Source organism: Talpa occidentalis, unplaced genomic scaffold (genome assembly GCF_014898055.3).
Source record: "Talpa occidentalis isolate TD23 unplaced genomic scaffold, MPIMG_talOcc4v2.1 talOcc4.13, whole genome shotgun sequence".
Lineage (NCBI taxonomy): Eukaryota > Metazoa > Chordata > Mammalia > Eulipotyphla > Talpidae > Talpa > Talpa occidentalis.
In genome coordinates, this window is record NW_023601322.1 from 84,520,630 (window position 1) to 84,544,832 (window position 24,203).

General features: G+C 44.4%; 1 protein-coding gene across 2 annotated transcripts in view; it reads right to left on the bottom strand.

Moving 5' to 3' along the window:
* TNFAIP8 (TNF alpha induced protein 8) overlaps positions 1 to 24,203 on the bottom strand; it is a 121,624-nt gene that overhangs the window by 52,227 nt on the left and 45,194 nt on the right. Inside the window, exon 2 of one of the 2 annotated variants that reach the window (XM_037509472.2) lies at positions 11,850 to 11,988. The exons of the other annotated variant lie outside the window; for it this stretch is intronic. Within the exon in view, the coding sequence (XP_037365369.1) occupies positions 11,850 to 11,862 (13 nt within the window). The 5' untranslated portion in view covers positions 11,863 to 11,988. The remainder of the gene's footprint in view (positions 1 to 11,849; positions 11,989 to 24,203) is intronic. 2 annotated transcript variants of the gene reach the window in all.

The following is a 24,203-nucleotide window of genomic DNA, read 5'->3' on the forward strand; positions in this document are numbered from 1 at the left end:
GCATATGACTTTGCTGTACTCCAAGAAAATTAGTACCTTAGGTTCTCCTAAGTTAGAATGGCGTGACCAGAGTTGCTGGAATAAACTCATGATTTTAGTCCTGAGATGCCCAGATTGCATGCCAAGGTGCTTTAGGGCATGACAGCAAACTCACAGGAGTGCTGCAGGGTATTTGAAATATTTGAGGACAACAAAGCATTTCAATATCAGATAATGTAAGAACTATCAGTTCATAGCATAACATTAAACTGTGCTATATTTCTTTTGATGACATCATTTCTTTGCAAAGCTAGGCTGTTGATGATCGCTGTGATAAAAAGCATGCATTAATGTGAAAAGCAATGTGGAACAGGAAAAAAGGGTAGCGGGATCGCATCTGAGTTCAAAGCCTGAGAAGTTGTGAGCTGGCCAGGGGATCAACTCACTACCTAACTTACTGCCTCACAGCCCCAAATTCTGCCTTCATTACCTGCTGGGAGAAAATAAAGCTGGGATCTTTTTACATTTTTTTTTCTTTTTCCTGTTGGTAGAATTCTAAGCTTCCTCAGTGGAGTGCAATGTGGAGACATTACAGGAAGATGAATTTTACCTTCCTGGCTCTGGTGTGCTCTTGATGCAAACTCCTGCCAACATAGCTGGCCTCTGCCATACCCAGTTCCTGCAGAACATGCACCTTCTTCAGCAATTGGCTTGCTGTGTACCTGGTGGTTGGCATGTCCAGCCTCCAAAATCTCCTGCTTGCATCGCCTTCGGGTGGTTTTGTAGCCGAGTGCTTCCTGTGAGAAAGCTTCCCATGACCAGATTCTCTCCACATCCTAGAAGGAGGCTTTCCAGCAAGTTCCACCAGCATACACAACTGCTATCTGGGAGTCATAGCCACCCATTCCCTCTCCAACGGGTCTGGAGTGAAAGCAAGGGGAGCTCATACTGTGCCCTATCTTAGACCCAGGGAAGATGGCTGCTCTTCGATTTGCTATGCCTCCCTTTCCAATTCTTTTTACTTCCTAACAGCCAGTCCCCATCATAGCTAATAAATTTTTTAAAGTTTGTTTTCTTTTTCATTGTTTTTAATTGTGGTAAAATATACATGACATAGAATTTAGCATCTTCATCATTTTTTGAGTGTATGTACAGTTCAAGGGTATTAAGTATACTGTTGTGCCACCAGCCATTTCCAGGACTTCTTTCATCTTGCAAAACTAAATCTTGGCTCCATTAAATACTAAATTCCCATCCCCCTTCCTCTTAGTCCCTAGGAACCACCATTATATTTTGTCTTTCAATGTGGCTGCTGTAGATACCTCATACAAATGAAATTATAGAGTATTTGTCTTTTTTTGTGACTGGTCCATTTCACTTAGCACCATGTCCTCAAAGTTCATCCATGTTGTAGCACGTGTCAGGATTTCCTTCCATGTTAAGGCTGAGTCATATGCCACTGTATGTTTGCCCAATATTTTGTCTGTCCATTTGTCCTTCAGTGGAATTTGGGTGGCTTCCACCTTTTGGGTATTGTGGATAATGCCACTAGAAACATGGGTACAAATACCTGTTCAAGTTCTTATTATCAGTTCTTTTGGGGAAATGCTCAGATGTGGGATTACTAGATCAGTTGGTAATTCTATTTTTAATTTGTTTCAGGAACCACCATATTGTTTTACTAGGTTAATATTTATATTAAATTTTTCTGTTCATAGGTTTTGTCAACTGGTTATATCCTGCTAAAGTGGGCAAGACCTAGAAGGTGCACATATTCTATTAGTAAAAAAAAAAAAAAAAATCAGAAAAGAATGAAATGAAGATATTATCTTTTATCTTTCAATTTATATGCATTACTTTTTCACAGGGCACCAAATTATTAGTCTATAAACACTTATTATCTGTATCTTAGCATCCAGTAAATAAACAAATGGATATTACTTGTATCCTAGAAGTGACATGAAAAGAGCAGAGACACTAGGGCACCATGAGTCAAGAACATTTGAGAACTTTTGCTCCACATAGTTATGTATTTCCGTATAGTCTATATATTTCCAACTGCCATTAGGACCTGTCTGCTTGGGTGGTTCCTTAGACTCATCCTGTCTGGGAGAATCCTTATTCTTGATGACACAGAATTCTTCCCACTCCCTCATACACAGAGCATCTTGATTTTCTTCATAATATTGACATTTTTTTCTCACATGGAATTCTACAGTTATCATTGACTTATGCTGCTCTGTCTGCCCTTATTTCTCATCTCACTAAGTCCCACAATACATGCTTTCTGGACATTCCTGTTTCCCCCCTGCAGTTGTACTCAAGCCAGGTGACATTTTCTGCCAGACTTGAAGTAGATTTCCATTGAATGAGACCACGGACTAAAAATCCCAGTGCCTGCTGTGGTTGGAAATTCAACAATTCATACCAACTACAAGTACTGGCTGCCTTAGTCCCTACACTAATGATGGCAGGAAAGAGGAGCAGGCTGTGGGGGTGGCACACAGGTTGCCAGAGAAACACCAGCCTCTCTCCAGAATAAGGATGGGAAGGCCAGTGAGTGTGAAGGAAGCTGCCATGAATGTGCATCCCTGCACACAGAGACACGGATGATTCAAAATTAAGCAATCACTCAGAAATAGGCACTTTTGTTTTCAGTAAGTGGAAATTACTTGAAATACGTCTTCACAAAGAATTTGACACATTGTGCAACTGCATTGTGAGACAGTCTCTGCTGGTCTGTTTCTTCTGCTGTTACACCCATTTTTTTTTTTTTACACCTCACAAGCCTTGCAGAGATATCAACTCCCCTCCATAAAACCTATTGCAGCTTTAGATTGAACTTATATTCCCACAGAGAAGTTCTTCTCATTTGGAGGAGTCATCTTGATGTTAGCTGCCTTCTGAGGCACATTGGTAAGCTTTTTAAGCCGTAAGATTATACTTCAAGATAGCTTTTTTTTTTTCTTTTGTAGAGAGTACAATACTCACTGGACACTTTCACGGCACTGTTTAATTAATAAAATATTCATTAACCATTTTATGAAGTGGAATCATGACAACATATAAGAATAAACTTATTTTCCTATACCTGAAAAGTATATTACAAGGAACTCTACACATAAATATTCACTATCTTCAAAGACAGAAAAGTAAATTTGTATTGCAGATGAAAAATGGAGTCAGGTAAGGTCCACCAGTTGGAATTTTATTAAATTTACTAAAAAATCTACCAGATAAAGAGCCAAGAACAAAATAATTCTGACAGCTGCAAACCTTCTGTTTTACAACATGCACAAAGTAGATGCAATTCCTTTAACATCCTCATAAACAGAGAGCGCTGAGCAGATGCAAAAGTCCCCAGTAAAAGGCCCCTCGAATATCAGCTTCTGCGGATGGACTGTGTTTATCTTCACAGAAGGACCCTTGCTAACCACCTATCAAACCCACCACAGTTGTGCTAGGAACCATTAAAAAGATGGATGGAACGGAATTCCATTTCTCTTGATGGAGTTTCCCGGACCAGCAAGGTGCCAACAGCAGCTGCCTCTTGAAAAGAGCAGCAAGCTCACCATCCCCAGGGTGGGAACGATGTTTCCTGCAGGTTAAGAACGAACTTCCGGCGTTGGACCACCTGTCCATATATCCATACTAATAAATCCCAGATGGGAATCCAGACACCCCTTTACTCTAGGCAGTAAACATTCTATTAAGCAATTCTCTTAGGAGCGAGCTTCCACTTAAAGGCTGTTTGCCTTTACAATATGCTGTTTCTAAAGCCAATTTGGGATCCATCATTGCATAATGTGTAACTCATTTTGTCATCTGTTATTTTAATGGATGAAATTATATCTCTGACTGTCAAAGGCAGCACTTTGGTTGCCCCAAATGCCTTCTTATCTGGACTAGAGGGAGAAGTCTCCCACTTGGCTATAGCCTCAAATTCTGAACGAGTGATGTGGTTTAGAATCAAAAGATTCCTCTTCTTACAGTAAGGTGTGTCTCAATATCATAAGCACTACTTAGTGTAAATTATCAAGCACCTACTACGTGCTAGCTATATGCCTGGCACATTACAGAACATATCTCTACTCTTACTATATCTCAGCGAGGAGTATTTTTAGGTTCGTGAAGTATTTTTTCCAAACATGGCCGCTGATTGCCCAATCGAAGGAAGGCAGGCAGGAAGGAAGGAATCTTGGCTATTATTGGCTTCATTTGTTTCTTATGAGAATGTAGATCCTCAGAGAAATTAAGAGCTAACCCGAGGTCACCCAACCAGGACTGAGTGTGAACAGAGACTAGACTATAGGTCCTCCGACCTCAGCCCATGCTACTTCTCTCTACACTATGGTGTGTGTGGTTGAGCAGAGCACAGATAATTCTACTTCAGGGAAAACACACCATGCTCCAAAAAAACAGGGGCACAGAATAGCAAGAGGTCAGAGAATTTGATCCCCGGCCAGGAAGGTGACCTACATGGTGCAGGAGACCTCTCCTGTCTCACCTCCCCACTGCTCCCCTCAGCAGTGTGTTTCAGTGGGTCTGCCTGTTCTGTTCCCCACTCTGTCTCTGGTGAATCTCTCACCCCCCACACCTCTGGCCTGTACCCCAGTTCTTGTATGCATAAATAAATAAATCTTAAAAAAAAAAAAATCTGGTCTTTCAGAAGCTAAGCAAACACACCCATGAGAGCTGAAGTTGGTTGGTTCATAGCCCAGGAGTCACAGACTGGTAGTCTTAGAACTGAATGGCGCTCACGGAGGAGATTTTGGGCACAGAAAGTTTTTATTTTCATCTGAACTTTGATGCCTGCAGGTGGAGCCTGGTTTCTGCAAGTTGGCCACAGGCCTCAGGCCTTCTAATTGTTCACATAAAGTATTTGCACATTCTTTATTCTCCTGGTTCTTGTAGACTTATGAACTTAGCACTACTGCTTTAAACAGAGTGATATTAAAAGCAAATGTGCCTCCTACTAAGGCAGAGCTCCTTAGTGACACAGTGGAGCACGCATAGGTGACTGAGCAGCAGGACCCCTAAGCAATAGTAAACCACGGCAACACGCATTATCACTTGTCATCAGGATCTTAAGAAATAGGACCAGTCCTTGGATAAGCCATGTGACCATAGCTCAGAAACCACTTTTGAAGACAAGTATCTACAACAAGTTGCTGACTGATCTTGGCTCGTGGACGTTGCTCCAGCAAGAACCTTAACATCTGGATGTCACAGAACACAAGCCTGGAAGCCAACACCAAGCCTGGCTTGGCAAAAGACACAAGGCCTGTATTCAGAGAGCTATGGCTAGACTGCAGTGTCTGTGGAACCCAACTAGCAATTCACACTTGGCTCTCAGCCAGCCAAGCCACTTTCTAGCCAGTCAGGTATTTGTAGCAGGCAACACAGAAACTGTATCATCCTCTGTCTGTCTGTCCTGGCACACAGATGCAAGTCCCCACCTCCAACACTGTCTCAGTTCTAAAGGACACTTCCTCTCATACCTGACAGAGAACCTAAGCAATGGAAAGCTAGACTCAAAGGAAACTTTTGAGGTGGTCTCATTCAATATCCTCACTCCTCAAATTTGTTCTGGAATGAGAAATTGGACCCAACAAGTTGATACAGCTCATCAAAAGGGTTATCATATAATCATCTTAATGGGAACAAGAAGCTGGATCTTTGATACTTCCACTATGGAGCATTTCTGTGACCAGTCCCTCGACTCCCACCCTAGACATAGCATGCCTTTAGGACCCCACAGTCCTTCTAACGTTGAACCCAGCGCTCCTGCGTTTGATTTGTGTGACCCACATGGGCAGTGTAGCTTCACCCAAAGATGTGGGTCAAAGCCCACTGAGAATACAGGGCTCCTCTACCCTGGCCACTGCTGGGGACATGTATTTCCCTCAGATGTGGTGGGACATATTGGCTGTCCGGGGACAAGGCTCTCGAGTTTGGAATCTTGTACTGCAGTCATGGATTTCTTCTCCCAAGATAAGCTGGCATCTCTCTGCTCCAACTTATTCTTCACAAAAGGGGTGTAATGTTTTGTTTGTATCACCATCCTCTCCTCCAAGAGCCCTGTAAATGTTGCCCCAGTCTTCAACTCTGCCTTGGGTGACCATTTTCCTGAAGGTCTCATGTACAGCAAACTAAACAAAACTCCATATGACTGATTGCCCCATTTCATTTATTTGTGTGCAGTTCCAAAGTCCTTACATTGTCAAGAGCCCAGTTATATCAATTAAAAGAGATTAAATAATCAAATATGGCAATCACACTCATATCTATAAAATGCAAGGCTATTCTTTACAGGAACATATGGCCTTATTACACTGAAACAAAAAAAAAAAATACAGTGGACTTCAGAGTTTTATGGGAGTGTATAATTGCCAGAGACTGAAGGGCCATCTGTAATTAATTTTCTCCAGGTCTTATTCCCTTTGGTAAATGTTCTCCTGACCAGGGGGTGCTTTATGGACCTTTGAGAATTTCCTCCTCTGATCTGCAGTGTTGCTGTGGGGCATAAAGTTTGTGTCCTTTCTTTCCTGGATCGCCTGTGTCATTTGTCATTGGGGGAGTATCAGTGATCCCTTGCAGAGGGGCCCCGTTCAACATATCATGCCACAGCTAGTCACCAAATATGAAGCAAGAGGGGAAAATCCACAATGAAAGGAGGTCTAGAAGTAGACTTATTGGCCAACACAATATCACTTCCATCTCCCCTTCCTGTTCAGCAGAGGTGCTATCTCAAGAGAAACCCACCCTACTGCAGCCACCCCCAGCTCTCAGGCTTAGCCATTCCACCTCCATCATTTCAAGTCAACCATCTAAGCCCAGATGCCCTGCTTTCAAATGACTAGTTTAGGCATCCAACCTAAGCCAATCAACACAGCAGATTCCACAACCATACTGGTTTAAGATTGTACACATGGCTTAATTTGGGTCAGTGGGACATCAGAGTTTTATCAGGGACTTCTAGAAAAGGTAGTTCCCTCCTTTAATAGAGTCATGGGAAGCCATTCTTTCTCTCCACAGTGTACTGAGGATAAAAAGTCTAGAATTGCTACAGACATCTGACCGCCATAAGGGAAGCTAGTTGAAGATGAAACCCAACCACACAGGCAGATTGGGAAGAAAGAAGTTCTTGACATCACTGCACTAGTAAATAAATTTCACTGCAGTTATGTAAACTAATAAAAACCCTCTTGTATATGCCAGTCAAACTGGGGTTTCTCTGTTCTTACATAATAAAAGCCATAATGAACATAATGTCCTGAACAGCTAATGAGGAGCAGAATTTGAGGATGTCTATCTTACTGCTGGTTTTTTATCACATGCCCAGCTTCTGAAGGACAGGGGTGAAAGATGCACAGCTTTTCAACCCTCTCTCCACCATTTCCGCAATACTACTGCCTAACAAAGGCCAAACCGCAGGGCCAAGTCTTGCCTATTTGATGACAGCAGTAGCTGAGAGCAGGGACCCACGGGCAGCATGCTGAGAAAGTTTAGGGGAGTAGACAGGAGACCCCTAAGAGGTCTGTCCTTGGTCCCTGGCCTGAAATGACATTTAATATTCAGTCTTACTTCTAACCCCCTACACACTCAAGCATGGTACTCCTCCACCATTCTGGGGCTTTCTGGTAGACAGCATATGGGAACATCCTTGCCACAGAGGGGTGGCTGACTTTCTGATGGAGTGCACAAAGGGTGAGACTTGTAAGGTGCGATTGGGTACTGGGAATGCATGTGAATAAAAGCTCAGATCTCAATCTGGAGCCAGAAGTCAGGTCAGGCCAGCTCTGGGATTTCTCCTAGTAGCTAAGGATGTGGTGAGGCACTCAGGGACTTATTGGTGAAGGGTAGGAAGTTATTAAGTGGTCAGCAGAGAAGCAGCAAACCCGCAAAAGAAGCACTGGTTTATTAAGGTCAGGCCAGATTTTCGCCTTCAGTCTTTGCCTTTTACACAGTCCCCTCGGGGCTACTTTTAACCAGGCACACAGCACATGGCTAACTGCATTGCACCCTGCAGCTCTACAGCTCAAACACTGAATTTCAACAAAAGGACTTTCCGAAAGCTGGGGATCAGTTAGGGTCTTCACTTGGTTGTCTCTGGCTGGCCTCTTTGTCCATCACCCACATGCAGCAAAGAGAAATGCAGCAAGTTTTCAAATTTTCTTAAGGCCTAACCTACTGTCCATAGCAGCTCCCACATAAATACCTGCATTTCTGACTCACTTTGCTTTCTTGAGTTTGGACAATGGAATTTCCTGTAGCAACCACTCCTTCTTGGTTTCTCACCAAACCCAGCTCGCGAGCTCCCCCAGGAGCACAGTTTCCTATGAACAGAAACCACAGGCCCAAGGGGTCTGTGCCCCAGGCTCCAGGCATTAGGAGAAAACTGCACTACCGAAAGGGGGGCGGATTCCTAAGAAAGCAAATGTGTGCTCCTCTAGATTGTTTGAGGAAGTAGGATTTCAGAGCCCACTTATAGATGAGTACACAGGCGGGCACAGGAAGCTGCCTCTGCAGGAAAAAAAAGTACCAGACAAGCACATACTAATGCAAAATAAGATGTTGCTATAAATCTCTTACTTTCTACAATGGAAGTTTCACTTCAGAGGGAAAGAAGAGAAAAGAGAGCTAGGGATGAGTTAGTTCCTTTCAGAGATGGGACGACCTTGTGCTAGTACCTCCTACTGCTTTGTCCACGGGCCACAGGCCATGGGCCACGGGCCACAGGAGATGATGCAGGAGATGGTGCAAAGTCACTGTCCTCTATACAGAGCACAAGTCTGACCTTCCTCAGAGAGTGAAGGTCAGTGACCAGAAGACAATGGTCATAAGAGCTAAAGGAAATGAAAGAATAAAAAAAGACAGTTGGAACTGGCTTACTGTAACGCAAGAAGGCAAAAAATGTGATGTAAAAATTGTCTGAGTGAAGCTAAATTTGGTGACAAATGGTTTTCCAGTTCATTTTAAATAACATTTAATATTCAGTCTTACTCACTCTTAAGGTGAACTGTGATGTTAAGAACCGTGACTCAGGCCCTTAGGACTACAGATTTTTTTTTTTTTTTATCTTGCACTTATTTATACCCAAGGAACTTAAAAATGAAAGTTGGGAGACCTTCTAAGATTGCAAGTTCCAGAGCTTAATCACAGAGGGAAAACCCAAAGGGTAGATCTCTAAAAAAAAAAAAAAAACAAAGGAAGGAAGCATTTGGCAAGTCCTCCTCTGAGAGAAGGAGCTTGACGCCTTCCAGTCTCACCTTGGGCCTGTATTTCAGTGAGTCTGCCTGTTCTGTTCCCCACTCTGTCTTTGGTGAATCCTCTCACCCTCCACACGTCTGGCCTGTACCCCAGTTTTTGTTTGCATAAATAAATAAATTTTTAAAGAAAAGAAAAAGAAAGGAGAAGGGACAAAGGGGTATAAGGGTGGTGATCAAAAAAAAAAAAAAGGCAAAATGAGAAGATTAAACTAGATCAAATGGCTTCTCATCCCATGCCCAGTAAAAGTCAAATTCATAATTATCCACAATGCTCCACCTAATTGGGTACTCAGCACCTCTCTAGTTCATCTCACTTCCTCTTACCATCCCCCTAGCTTTCCAGAACATACCAACCCCATTCCTACCACAGGGCCTTTGCATCTGCTTGACCTCTGCCTGGAATGTTCTGCCATCTTCAAGTGCATCTAATATCACATTCTCAGTGAGGAACACAATTGCAAATCCTACACACACACACACTCTCTCTCTCTCTCTCTCAAAAATTCTTATCCCCCTTAACAGTTATTTTTTTTCTTTGCTCCTTAGTCCTAACAATATCCTATCAGCATGTTAATTTAACTGATTTTATTTATTATCTGTCTCTCCTACTAGAGTGTTTGCTGTCCAGAGGCAAGGGTGTCTATCTGCTTGTTCACTGGTACACCCCCAGGACTTGGAAGAATGCCTGGCATGCAACAGGAATTCAGTAAGTTTTGCTGAATGGATGCATGTGCGGACGGGGGAGGGCTAGACAGGAGGAGAGCCCTCTGCAGTGTCTTCCAGCTCTGAGGTCTTTGGGCCACTGTGCCCATGCCCCAAGGCTCTCCACTGGCACCAGTCTACCAGGGCGGATCCTGTAGCAGATCCCACATGAAAGAACAAGCCGGTCCTCGCCAGATGTGGTATGCTTGATTTCTCCTGCAGAACTTCTCAAGTGGGGCTTCCTGCGTGTTCCATGCCCCAAGCTGAAGGGCACCCACACTCTCGGCAGTACCCAAAGTCTTTTTATTGGTATTCAGCACCATCTCCCATGGCAATATCAGTGTCATTATGGGGGAGGAGAGAAGATAGCTACATATTCTCCTTTCTGTAATTCTTCATTTAAATGCAAAGAGAAGAGTATTTCCCTACCACTCTACTAATCTACCCTGAAGCGGGGAGAAGTGGTGATGTTTCCACTTGCATTTTGGCCTGTTCCACTAGATGGCAACATGGGTAGGGGGTGCTGGTTGTGGGGGAGAAATTTAGCAGCAACAGGGAACAGAGAAGCTCCCGCACGTGCCTCTGCTCTCTTGCACACTGCTGCCCTTGCCTCCTCTTCACTTTGAACCTGGCTATTTTCAACCAGTGATTTACAACCTGCTCCCAAATGGTTCATGCTCAATCACTGAATCAGTCCGATTTAATCACCCCAGCCTCGGGAGCTTTCCGTATACTTCTTCTTTCTGCCAAAGTATGTTACTTACCCTCCCTTTGGAACTCTACCCAAAACTCACTTCTTCCATAAAACCTTCCCAACCAAATGTGGCTCTGATCCCAGACATATATGAGCCATGATATACAGTTACAGACATGCAGCCATTTTTATATGTTGGATAGAATGTGCCTGTAAATGTATATAAAGAAGAAAGGCAGAGAATCACAAGCACAGCTCTGGGCATCTGGTAGGCAAATGTACACTTAAATACATAATGTGCAGGTGACCCCTTCCATATAACAGAAGTCAGGCCTCCAGGAAACAGGCTTGGGTGCCAAGCCTTCAATTATCGGATGAGCCAAGAAACTAGATATACTAACAGGCACCTATGTTTTACAATTTCTGGTTATTTCCTAGAATTCACTTTAAGCTCTAGAAAGTCTTTTGGGCAGAAAAATTTTAGATAAACATCCATAAACATTATGCACAGACTTGAACAAAAGGATGTATCGCTATAACTTTAAAAGTTTTTTTGAAAGCTTTTAATGTCAATCCTCAAAAACTTTTCCAATTTACCTAAAAATAAAATTAAATCTCCTTGTAGCATAAAAAGTCTGACAAAAAAAAAAGTCCAAGAGATATTTTAAAATACAAAATGCCTTCACAGAAGGCAAAATTGCTTGTAGGCTGTTAGAGAATATGACAGCAGTGATATTCTGACAGACACATACAAGGGGGAGCAGAAATAAACACCCCTGTATTTGCAGGCCCCTATATGGTTTGCAGCCCCCTACAAGACCACTGGGAGCCACAGATATCTCAGGGGTAATAAAAAGAGAGACTTGAAATGGAAAAGCTATTCCATGTCTTCAGAGGCACATTTCAGAAATATTCAAATCCTTCACTTGTTTGCAAGTAAAACTTGCAAAACTTGCCTCCATGCAAACCTCAGATGCTGTGTTTCTCACCCACAAAACACATATCCCTCAGCTGATCACTGGGTGTCCACACCCACAGCCACTCAAAGACGAGCAGCGATGTCTCGGACACAACCCCTTTAAAGCCGGGACAAAATGGTATTCCCTGGTAGACAGCAACACCGTGTTACTTCATCATCAGAACATTACTCCAGATTCCAACCAAATGATACATCTCACTTGGTCCGAGGGCTTTTCACTCACCTAGTCTCAGCATTTCCCCTGCACTCAGCCAGAGGGGCAGCTTTTCGGCGTCTCCGTAGACTCTCGCAGACTGGAGCGAGACACACAGCCGCCCTCCTGATATTTATCCTATGGCATCCGACTCGCCTTCAGGAAGATTCTGTCTCACAGAGGATAATTCCAAATTACTTTCTGAATAATATTTTTTGAAAATTCCACCACGAGCTTCCCAAACAAATGCACAGGAGATACTGGTCAACAAGAGACACTTTAAAAGTTGTCTTGCTTGTTAGTCTGGGAGCTGGGTTTCGTCACCTGTAGTGGAATGCAAGCTGGAGCCTTTAATTGTGAGGCAGAGAGGTCTCCAGGGCCACAGTGGGGATGGACTGGGTGCTGCCTGCACTTGCCATCTGTAACGATGGCTACGCAGAACACAGGGATTACCTGTGATAGGCGAACAGGAGGTATTTTCAAAATCAAGCAGAAACAGGAAGTCTAACGTTTCAACAGGCTAGGAAAGAGGAGCAGGCACACACAAAAAGGGTGCAGCCCAAACATAGATACCTTGGGGGAGAAAAAAAGAAATCACAAAAACACCTCATTCTTACCTAGCCAGTATAAACATGAATGTCTATTAATAGTAAGCGCTGCTTAGAGGTGTTCTTGTTCTCACAGAACATAGTTTGGGCAACGCTGCTCCGTAAAAATCACTAGTCTTTTGCTTATTGGCTGTTGGAGAAAATGGCAGAGGCAATATCCGGCAAAGGTTTTATAAAGAATGTGGGTGTAGGGCCTCCCTGGTGGCGCAGCGATTGAGGCTGGGCTGCAAAGCTGCCCACAGCCTCTGCAGCGCCGGTTCGATCCCCGGCCACCGGCGAGGGTCCCACATGGCGCGCAGACCTCTCCTGCCGCCCGCTGCTCCCCTCAGCAGTGTATTTCGTCAGTCTGCCTGTTCTGTTCCCTGCTCTGTCTCTGGTGAATCCTCTCACCCTCCCGCGCTTCTGACTATACCCAGTGCTTGTATAAATAAATAAATAAATCTAGGTTTTTGGGTTTTTGGATCTAGAAGATGTGGTACATATATACCATGGAATATTACTCAGCATTCAAAAAAGATAAACACATGCAATTTGCAGCAACATGGATGGCGCTGGAAGGGATCATGCTCAGTGAAATAAGCCAGAAAGAAAAAGAAAAATACCGGATGGTCTCACTCCTAGCAGGAATCTAGAAAACGTAAATAAGGGACCAGGAAAATGAATATAAGAAAGTGAAAATCAAAATCAACAAAAAACTATGAACCAGAGACACTTTTGGGGGGCGGGGGCGGGAGGGGAGGGATTGGGGTCAGAATGGGGGGGCTGCAATTGTATGGGGAATATAAAAATAAAATTTATTATTTAAATAAATAAATAAATAAATAAATCTAAAAAAAAATCTACTATAAAAAAAAAAGAATGTGGGTTTAGGGGCCTCCCCGGTGGTGCAAGGGGTTAAAGTCTCAGGACTATGAAGCTGTCCGCAGCCACTGCAGCATAAGTTCGATCCCCGGCTGGGGAGCTACCCACATGACTCAGCAGACCTCTCCTGTCTCTCCCACTGCTCCCCTCAGCAATGTGTTTCAGTGGCTCTGTCTGTTCTGCTCCCCACTCTGTCTCTGGTGAATCCTCTCACCCCCTGCATCTCTGGCCTGCACCCTAGCTCTTATATTCATAAATAAATAAAAAAAAAATCTTTAGGGCCTCCCTGGTGGCGCAGGCATTTGAGTGCCACACTGTGAAGCTGTCCGCAGCCTCTGCACCATGGGTTCGATCCCAGCCGGCTGGCAAGAATCCCACATCATGTGGCAGACCTCTCCTACTGCGCCCGCTGCTCCCTTCAGCAGTGTATTGTCAGTCTGCCTGTTCTGCATCCCGCTCTGGCTCTGGCGAATCGTCTCACCCTCCCATGCCTCTGGCCTGTACCCCAATTCTTGTATAAATAAATAAATCTTAAAAAAAACTTCAAAAGAAAAAAAAGAATGTGGTGTAGCTGTATCCAGGCACACACAGCATGAGCATATATGTGCACTTCCACTTTAACAGTCTCCTTAGAGCTTCTGCATGTAGGTCAAATTTGACAGACATCACCTTCAGTCTTTCCCTTACCCATCCCCACCAGGGGAGATCCTGCCTGTCCTAAGAGGCTTACTTCATGTGCTCCACCTGTAGGAAACCTTTCCCTGAGGATCCCATCCAGTCAACACATACCTCATTTTATTGCCCTTAGCTTTATTGTGCTTCATAGATAGCGTGAGTTTTACAAACTGAAGGTTTGTGGCAGCCCAGAGCTGAGTAAATTCATCAGCGTCATTTTTCCCAGCAGCTGAGATGATGGTTAGCATTTTTTAGCCATTAAGTATTTATTTAATTAAGGTAGGTACAATTTTTAAACGTAATGCTATTGCGCATCTAATAGATTACAGTGTAGGGTAAACATAACTTTTATAAGTTCTGGGAAGCCAAAAATTGTGTATGACTCACTTTATTGCGATAGTCACTCTAGTGCAGTGTCTGGAGATAAACCTGCAGAATCGCCTGCGGGTGGGCCTGCATGACCATCTCAGTCTCTTCCTTTAAACTCACAGCTTCTCCTTCGAGCTTCCACGATCACACTTTCTGAGCACCTATCACCACTGTCCTTATGTTATCTTTGGTGGTATAACTATCTTTCCTCCCTCCTCTGCTGTAGGGGGTAAGATATGCTTCTTGATTTCATGTTTATCCTTTGTAGCAATAACACTAGACCTTGAATCTACCAGCCAAAAAGACACCAAACAGAAGGCAACAGATAAGGGCACTGGAGTCTGCTGAGCTTGGTTCAAATTCCAGCCAAGGCACTTTCGAGTTAGTAGACTTGCAAGTGACCTCACCACTCTGAGCAATTTTGTTTTCTGTCAAAGGAGAATAACATCATCTACCTTAGAGAACTGTTATCAAGATGGAAAAAGAGTCATGTAAAGCCAACAACATGTTACCTGATGCACAGTGAGAACAGAATTATTGTTGCCCTGAATTAAAACCAAATGCCTACTAGAAATTCCGGGAGGAGGCTGAAGGATACAAACCAACACCCACTTACAAACACGCATTCTTGTCTTCTTTAGCCTACATTATCCTATGATGAACTCATCATGGTTTGACGTTTACACCTTAGACACTATTCTGTGAAGTTCCAAATTCTGACTAGCCCCTCAATGCTATGGCAACCTCATCAGGGACTAAGGGTCAAAAAAGATGCCAAGAGAAAATTTCTGGAAGTGCGCAATTCCAAATCACAGGGATTTCCCTAATTCACTGGCAATTCCAGGGGTAAATGAGAAGTGCCAAAAGAACTGGTCTTTCCCAGGTCCTCAAAATGTGGCTGTGGTGGGCACTGCAAGGACAGTTGGCTGCAGCAACCATGCTGTCTACTGTAGGATCAGGGTGGGACTGCACAGTGACATGGTGGGAGGGGAGGCTGGAGGAAGGGTCTGGTGGCATCACAGAAACAACACCACGATGGCGGCAGCGTCCTGGCCCACGTTCCGCCACAGTCAAGAAGGCTCAATGAGGTCCTGACACCAGGCAAGAGTGGAGCAGACTGCCAGCATCATCAACTCGATGGACACCTCCACACCCTGCAGGACACCCCTAATTTTAGAGACAGTACCCCAACAACACAAGAATCAGATGCAACAGAACTGTATGGGCTACAGATCAGGAAGGGGGTCACTCCCTTCTGACATCTCTCCCTCTTCTCTTACTTGAGCCAAAATGTCCAGGTCTTACACATCCAGACCGACTCAAAGTTTACTGCTTAAAGCATTCCCAACACTTGGAACTATATATTCTGCTCATGCGACTTCATTTGGGAAAAGAGTCACAGAGAGAAGCCGACAATCAGGTAGTTGGGAAGTATTCAAAGGTCACAGAACAGCCTTTATATAAAAAAGATAGGCAACTCTCTTCAGCTCCCTTGCAGATAAGAAAGCAGCTCTTCTATGCTTCTCTTGGAATTCAAACTAGGACATTCTCAGTAGATTAAAAACCAGCCGTTGAGATGGCCACCCAGTGCAGAAGCATCTGCCAAGCTCTGAGGCAGCGAGGCGAGGAGGCAGTGGGAACTGCAGTGCTTGACACCGTGGAGCCCCCAGTGACGGAGAAATCAGTGCTGACTGGTTTTGTTAAGGCTGCTTGCACTCAAAGGTGCACCTGGCTTTTTCTCCTCTTCTGCTGAACCCAGTTCAGCAGGGTGCTTGCTTAGCACCCCAAGACTCCAGCCGTTCCCAGCCCCTAATGCAACAGCTAATGTGGGACACATTCCAGAGCCTCACAGTGATACTAAAAAAGCTGTGGTTAGGGAAGTCTGGGTCTGTCTTATCAGGTATTTTCTTATCTGATATCTCTTCTCCACCTATCTGCAACCACAGGACAGTGGCCATTAGAAACCAGCTTCTCTGCTTCCGCGATCACTCACTTCGCTATCTAGGCATCTCAAGGGCACAGTGCTATCACTTGAACCATTTTACCGTCCCACACCCAGAGAAAGTGGGTGGCAATTCCAATTTCCAATGAGGCTGACAGAGGAAAACAGACAGAGCTGCATGTTCAGCAGCAGCCTGCCAGATGAGGCAGGTCCCAGAAAAAAGCTTCCAGAATAATAAGCCCTGCCCTCCCAGAACAATCTCCAGAACACATACTCTCTCTCTGGCCTAGTTTCATCAACTGCTTCTTACACACCCCAAGAAAAATATTTCCTTTCCAGCCACCCACATCCTTATCAGCACACATTGAACAAAATCACCACAAGAATGATGAAATGTGTGCCTGCATGAAAAAGATACTTTTTTTTTTAAAGATACTTTTATATCTCTAAGATACCCTTAGAGATAGAATTAGCAAGAGCTTTAAAGCACTTTGGCCTTTATGATTTGGCCTTGCCAAGACACTCGCTTTCCTGTGCCCACCACAGGCCGTTTCTGTTCAACACTCCCTACTCCCCAGCAGTCTCTCCAGACCCTCTTTATCTTTTCTTGTCACCTCAACTCTTGTAATGCTCCCCCAAACACTACAGCCCCAACAAGAGCCACCTCCTCTTCAATTTAATTGCTTCCCTTTCCTATTCTTCTTCAAGGAGGAAGGAGTCGAGGAGGAAATGAAGAAGGATACAGATTGAGAGTATTCCAGGACACTCCAGAAGTGAGTTGGCAAGGTTTTCCAGAAGCACTTTCCAGTTATTACCATAGATATGGTGATGTTTGGTCAGAGGCCCCCACTCAGGAGTGGTGAGGCCCCCACTTCCCACTCAGGGAAGCCTGTGCCAGCATAGTGTTCACAACATAGACAATGGTGAGAAACCCCCTCGCTGAGGACTTTCTAGGTGCCAGGCAGCTGCATGATGCTTCCCTCTGGTCACTCAGTCCTCACAGAAACCCTGGTTACCCAGGTGACAGGGGAGGACAGCAAGTCACGAACCTTTGTAAGTCTCCTTTCAAATCTGCAGGCTTTTTCTTTTTGGTATCTTATCAACATCCTTTTATATACGTATCAAAAAAGTATCACTGGTTCACCAGACAGAAAGCACCAAGGGGGACTGTCGGCCAATAAAAAGACCCTCTGGCCACCTGTCTCTCCAGGGCAGGCAGAGCAGTGACAGAATTGGTGTGAACAGGTCCCCGAGGGGCCAGCCTGGCATCTGACACAGACCGGGTGGAGATTTCTCACCTCTGCCTTCATGCCAGCTGTCATTCCCAAGACTTTCCCTCAAGCTGGCTGCACAATCAAGTGTGGGGAAGCAGACCTTTCTATCACATAGTGTGTGCTTCTACCTTGTGAGTGTAAATTTCATACAATGTAACTCAGAAGCAAGAGAGAAAGAGAGAGAGAAATTCTCTCTTCTCTCTTAGAATCACATACCTGCAATATTGGCAAGAACCCTGATATCATTTAGCCTCATTTTATAAGCCAGGAAAAGGAGGTAGTCCGAGGAGACTGAGAGGCATGGCTGAAAAACCACACCGCTAGCTGGTGAGCTGTGCAATTGCGGTGAGGGCCTCCAGGATGAGCATTTGAGAACGCATGTCTGTTTTCCTATGATGCAGGCTCAAATCTCTCCTCACACTGGCACCACCAGTGAAAACATGAAATCAGCACTTACAAAGCAAAGAAAATGCGGAGGAGGGCCTACTGCCATCAATATGCCGGCACTCAAATGTGGTTTATTTTCTGTTGAACTGAATATAAACACAGTCCTGACATTTTATAGCGTTCTTCCGTTGCAAACCTTAGGAAAACCCAACATGGTCCCTAGTAAAACACCAAACGAATTAAACTCTTAATTTGCCAAGACACACTCCAATTGTAGAGTAAATTTCTCTATTAACTTCCACAACTTTTAGGTCACAGAGAGACAAGCCATCTCCCAAGCTGAATTCTTCATTCCCCTCCGTCACCAAACCTGATCATTCTTCTGTTTGTTTTCACTTCCCGGGATTCCCTCAGCATCTGTCACCAGATCACAGCTGATTCCTCTCTTAGTTTGGATGGTCACCTCCTCCTGCCTGAATGTCCTGCCCCTTTCACCCAGCTGCCTCGTGACACATCTTCTCACGGCACAGTCCTGTCACCTTAACATCACCCTCTGTGCCAAGAACTGAGTTTTTGGGTTTTTTTTAAAGATTTATTTATTTTTATGCAAAAACTGAGGTACAGGTCAGATGCGTGGGAGGGTGAGAGGAGTCACCAAAGCAGGGAACAGAACAGGCAGACTGATGAAATACACTGCTGAGGGGAGCAGCGGGCGAGATAGGAGAGGTCTGCTACGCTATGTGGGAACCTCGCTGGCTGGCCGGGATTGAATCCGTGCTGAAGAGGCTGCAGATAGCTTCACAGTGCAGCGCTCAACCACCTGCACCACCAAGGAGGCCCAAGAACTGAGTTTAAAACATGCTTCCATATAAAAAGTCAGAAGGAGAAAGACTAAAACTGATTTCATACACATGTAGAAAATAATGAAACAAAGCAATGGAACACGCAAAACTAAACCAAAACAAATCCTCGAAATCTGACTGTAGAACTGAGGCTACCAAAGGGAAGGGAGGGGAGTGGGGAATAAAAGGTGAGGGGCCGAATGGACTAGGTAGGAGGACTATGGAGGCCTTGGTGGTGGGTGTGCTGTGGTAACATGCATCTGAGGAGATGTGAGCCTACATCTCTAAATCATACACAGTGTTGTGAACCAACATTTTTCAATTAAATATACAAAGTGAATGAATGAATGAATGAATGAATGAATGAATGAGTAAAAGTACTCCTGTATCCCTCTCTGATGAGGAATGTGTAACCCCTCCTAATTGCTCATGGATCAGAGCCCAAGCTGTCAGCACAATGTTCAAGGCATTTGCCAGTCCTGTCCCCACCTTGGTGAGTGCTGCTCCACTTCTGGGCCTCTGCTCACATGCTTTCCTCCACCTCGGGGGTCCTCTCCATCATCAACCATCATCAAAACACTGCCTGTCCCCCAAGGCCCAGCTGAAGGCCTGTCATGACACCTGCAGTCGGGCACCAGCGTTCCTGTCTCTTCTTCCCCTGGGGCAGTGCTTAGTAGGACTAGCCACTGCCACACACATCTCACCATCCCAGCTTCTCTGCACATTCCCAGGTCCCAGCTTCTCTGCACATTCCCAGGTGACAGGAGGCTTTCTTCATTCATGCACAAAATCGATCCATATTGATATGGTACCTACTGCAGGCTAGGGGCTGACTGAGATGCACTCGACAAGGAGGGAAATCAAACACATGGGGTTGCCTGTCCCACAAAACGGACTGACATTCCAAGGGAGGAAGAGATGGCAGCCAGTAAGCCTGTAACTCAAGGCCAGATTGCGAGAGGACTAGGATGGAATAAACAGAAGAAGGGCTTTGGGTGGTGGAGACCACTCTGGCCAAAGCGGTATCTGAGGCAGGTACAAAGAGACAGAGGAACAGCAGGCTAAGCAGCAAGCAGCTTAGGAGTTCGGGGGCCCAATGGACTGGCGGAGGCATATGGGTGCTCAGGTGGTGGCGTGGGGTGTAACACCTATCTGTCATGCACTGAGACAGGACAAGCTTGCACACCCAGGGAGGAAGCCAGGGAACCGGTGTGGCTGCAGTGTGGGAAGTACAGGGAAGAAAAGTGTGAGAAGCAGGTGGGAGTGAGGCCAGTGCCAGACCAGGAGGATGGGAAGGAGTGAATGTTCTGGGGTGGGAATGTAAAACAGGACAGTGTCTGGAAGGCAAAGTGGTAACAAAGACCAAAACCTTAAAAGTCCACAATCCTTTGAACCCGTTCCAAGAATACTTGCAATGAAACTGAGGCAAGTGTGGACAGCGGTAAGCTGGGTAGTTCTGACGATGGTGAAAACTGGAAATAACCCATCCAGCCACATGCGGACCAGTGACATGATTAGGGTACTTCGTTCTAATGGCATGTAACAATCTTTAAAAATGATCTTACAATTAACCCCATGAGAACTCATCCCAAATGCTACAAAGCCATGCACCAAAGTAAAAAAAAATACATTAACTAATAAATAATTTTTATGGAGAAGAATTCTAGGCATACAGAAAAAAAACCCTAGAGTGACTATTAGCTAGATATATTTTTGTGGGTATAAAAACTAGATATATTTTTGTGGGTATAAAATTATAGAGGGTCTTTTTTTATTTTTTCTTTTTTTTTTTTTTGGATGACATTGGAGTTGATAGATACCCTAAATGCATTTTTGTAATGTATTTATATTTTTGTAAATATATTTTTTTATTTAAAAAAAGGAGGGTGATCTCTTTTTCATTTTTCTCTTCTTATCAAATTGGAGTGGATAAATACATGAAATAGACTTTTGTGATAAGGAAAAAAGTCTTAAATAAAACGTGTGCCAAGAGAAAGTATAGCAGGATGGAAGGTAAGCTTACAGAGAGTAAGCCTGCTGATCAGAGCTGGCCATGACCACATTCTCTCTTTTCAGGGAATCTTCAAAACCAAACAGAAAAACAAACCATAAAATCTCCCTAGAACTTAGGGCAGGAAGTGTGTCATTCCTTTCTTGATTATCCCTCTGACTCAGCAATGACTTTGAGACCTCAAGGATCCTTATTAAGAAGAGATTGGATATAGGAGTTCTGAGAGCTGGAGACTAAAACCTCACCCCACCCTGAGGGTGAAGTTTAAAATGTCCACCTGAATCTTACAAGGAAAAAAAAACCTTTCCCTGTTCTTTCAGTTCATCACAATTGAGACCAACAGTCCCCCCTATATTATTACAAGTTAAACATGATCAAGTTCAAGTCTTCTTTAAACAAGACTTAGTGCACGAGACCCAAACACACAATTGTGCTCTTCCCAAACAGGTTTGAAAATTTAATAAACAGTCCAGACAAGCCACAACATGTCTCAGGTATTTCTGATCCCAGCTTACACAAGCCTAAATGTTTTTTGAAAAAGTTCACCACAGAGGCCCATTCAGCCCATTTGCCTCCCTGCTGGCCTCTGCTCACAAAGGTAGTGTGATTCTGTGTTCTGTTTGGGGCCTCTGAAGCTCAGCCCTCAACACCATTCAAAAAGCACAGATTGAAAATGATTTGCTAGCAGAAGCCCACATATTCCTATGAGTTCTGTTTTTAATAAGCTCCTGGAAACCACACAGTTGAGGAAACAGATACAAAGGACCAAACAACCAAACAAAAATTTTAACTTGGATATTTTCCATTTTTAAGGCAAATGAAGTCAGAATTTGAAGACAATGACAATTACAAGGCAGAGCCAGTTCTTTCCCACAGTTACCCCACAAATATTTTTTATTGAGGCCTTAAGTTGCCCCATGGTAGCCCCTAGGACAAATGATAAGCAGGGGAGAACACAATCAGGTGGGAGTGGGGGGCATGCGGGATGCTAACTGTCCTTGACATAATCTCAGTAGGTAAGAGACAGTGGGGACGGCCTGGTGGCGAGGACCCCTAAAGGTGGTGAGATACCACAACAAGTAGTAAAGAGAATCCACAATTATTTAAGGGAGAACCAGCAATATTGGGAATTGACTGGGAATGGGAATGAGGTAGAGGAAGATGCCTTCCTGGTTTCTGGATACTCAAGTGGAACATTTACTAAGGAGGAAATTGGATGAGAAGGTAAGTCCGACTTACTTCACATTAAATTGAGTTGCATGAGAGAGAGCCAAGTACTGATCGACCCTGTACAGCTGGACGAAGACGTCTCTTTTAGAACTCAGACAAGAGTTTGGGCTTGAAGGACGGATTTGGAAGTTATTGCCATGGAAAGATTCAGAAGATGGAGGAATGGCTAGGATCACTGAGGAGAGAGCAGAATAAGATTCGAGAACCCAAAGAGAGTTCTGAGAAATACCAATATTTAATGGAGGATCAAAGAACAGCAAGGAGACAGAGAAGGAAAGAGAAGGAAGAAGAAAATCAGGAGAGAGGAATATCAAGGGAAACACTGCATGTAGACACAAGAGCGAGAGGGTCTTGCCCTGAGTAGTCAAGAAGAGAACTCAGAGGTATCTGCCCACCTGTCACTAAAACAGAGAACAATATTCTACCTCTCCTCCACCCCTGGATATTTCTGGAGTCATCTGTGAGCAGACAACGCAAGGCAAGTCTCATACAGCCAGCACAGTTTCTCAGGAACTAAGAAAGGGGTCAAGGGTCACAGGAGTGACAAAGTGTAAGGTCCTGGGACCAGACCTCAAAGAAGAACACTTGTTACTCAGCCAAAAGTCATTACCAGTCATGACCTATGTATGAGCACTGTTTACAGTGCTGGGGGGGAAGCAGTGACAAGCGTTTTAATGAATCAGTCAGAAAAACAGGGAGTCAAACAGAGACAAATGCTGGGGGTGTGGGGGGGTGAAGTAAGGGGGAGATAAGCCACAAGAACTGGATAGATTGGGAGAGGGGAGCACTTTAGATGGGCCTGCTTGCTCCTGAGGTAGTATCTGAACAAAAACCTGGGAAGAGGAAGGGAGAGAGCTAAGCAAGAAGTTGGGAAGGGTCCAGCCAGAGGGAAGGGAGGATGCAAGGTTCTGAGGCAAGAAGGAGTTGGAGAGTTGAGGGACAACAAAGCAGTTGGTGTGGTCTGACAGGAGTAGGGAATTTGGTGGTGGGGGAATTTGGCAGTAGACATGAGGTTGGGAAGCTGGGTTGGGAACCACATGAAGGGAGCCTTATAGCTCATGGTAAGGAGTGTGGACCTCATGGATTGTGACAGGAATGCTAAGGGAAGAAGACAAATCCTAAGAGCCATGCATATAAATGTACTGACAGAAAAGAGGAAAGTTAGGCAAGAAGCAGGTTTGGAGAGATGGGGAAGAGGTGAATTGAGATACCTATTTGTAGAAATGCAAAATAGACAACAGGACAATCAAGACTGAAATCTGAAAAAAGATGTTCATTAACTTGGGAGTCATTAACCAGTAGTTGGTATTTATTCCATGGGGCTAGATGAACTCACCTGGATTCTTAATCCTGCCTACAAATATCCAGATAACAAAAACAAAAACAAATAAAATTGAAAAAAGTGATGCCCACGAATCTTCCCCAGAGATTCTGAATTAATTAGACTGGATTAAGCTCTAGTAGCCCAAGTGAAGTAAAGAATCATGGTTCTGGAGAATGTGGGTATGTAAGAGAAGAGAGGCAAATGGCAAATGGACAGTACTTGCTGGATTCCCTGTGGAACACTGAGGGTAGAAGAGGAATCCTAGAACTATACATATAAATGTATTGACTGGATACCAGGGAAGAAATGTGGAAGAAGTGGGGAGGTGGGTGTGATGCCTGAAGCCTGGTTGAGGAAGTGTGTGAAGCAGAGGGAGGATGAATGACGTGGAATACAGCCAAGGCTGAGGAAGATGAGGAAAAGAACCCTTGTTTAATGGAGTTTTCCAGGGACCAGAATAGGTTTTGGAAGAGTAGTTGGTGTGAGGCAGGGCAGGAGACTGCATAAGAGACAACCCCAAAGAGAGCATATGGAGAAAGTGATGGTGTAGAAGATGAGGTATAATAACAGAATTTGAAGAGAAAAAGCCATTGGGGCCCCTGAATTAATGATCTGAATTTCCCTTTCTTTTCTTTTTTTTTTTTTAAGATTTATTTATTTATTTATATAAGCACTGGGTACAGTCAGAAGCACGGGAGGGTGAGAGAATTCACCAGAGCCAGAGCGGGGAACAGAACAGGCAGACCGACTAAATACACTGCTAAGGGGAGTAGCGGGCATGGCAGGAGAGGTCTGTCGCACCATGTGGGACCCTCGCCGGCGACCGGGGATCGAACTGGCGCTGCAGAGGCTGCGGGCAGC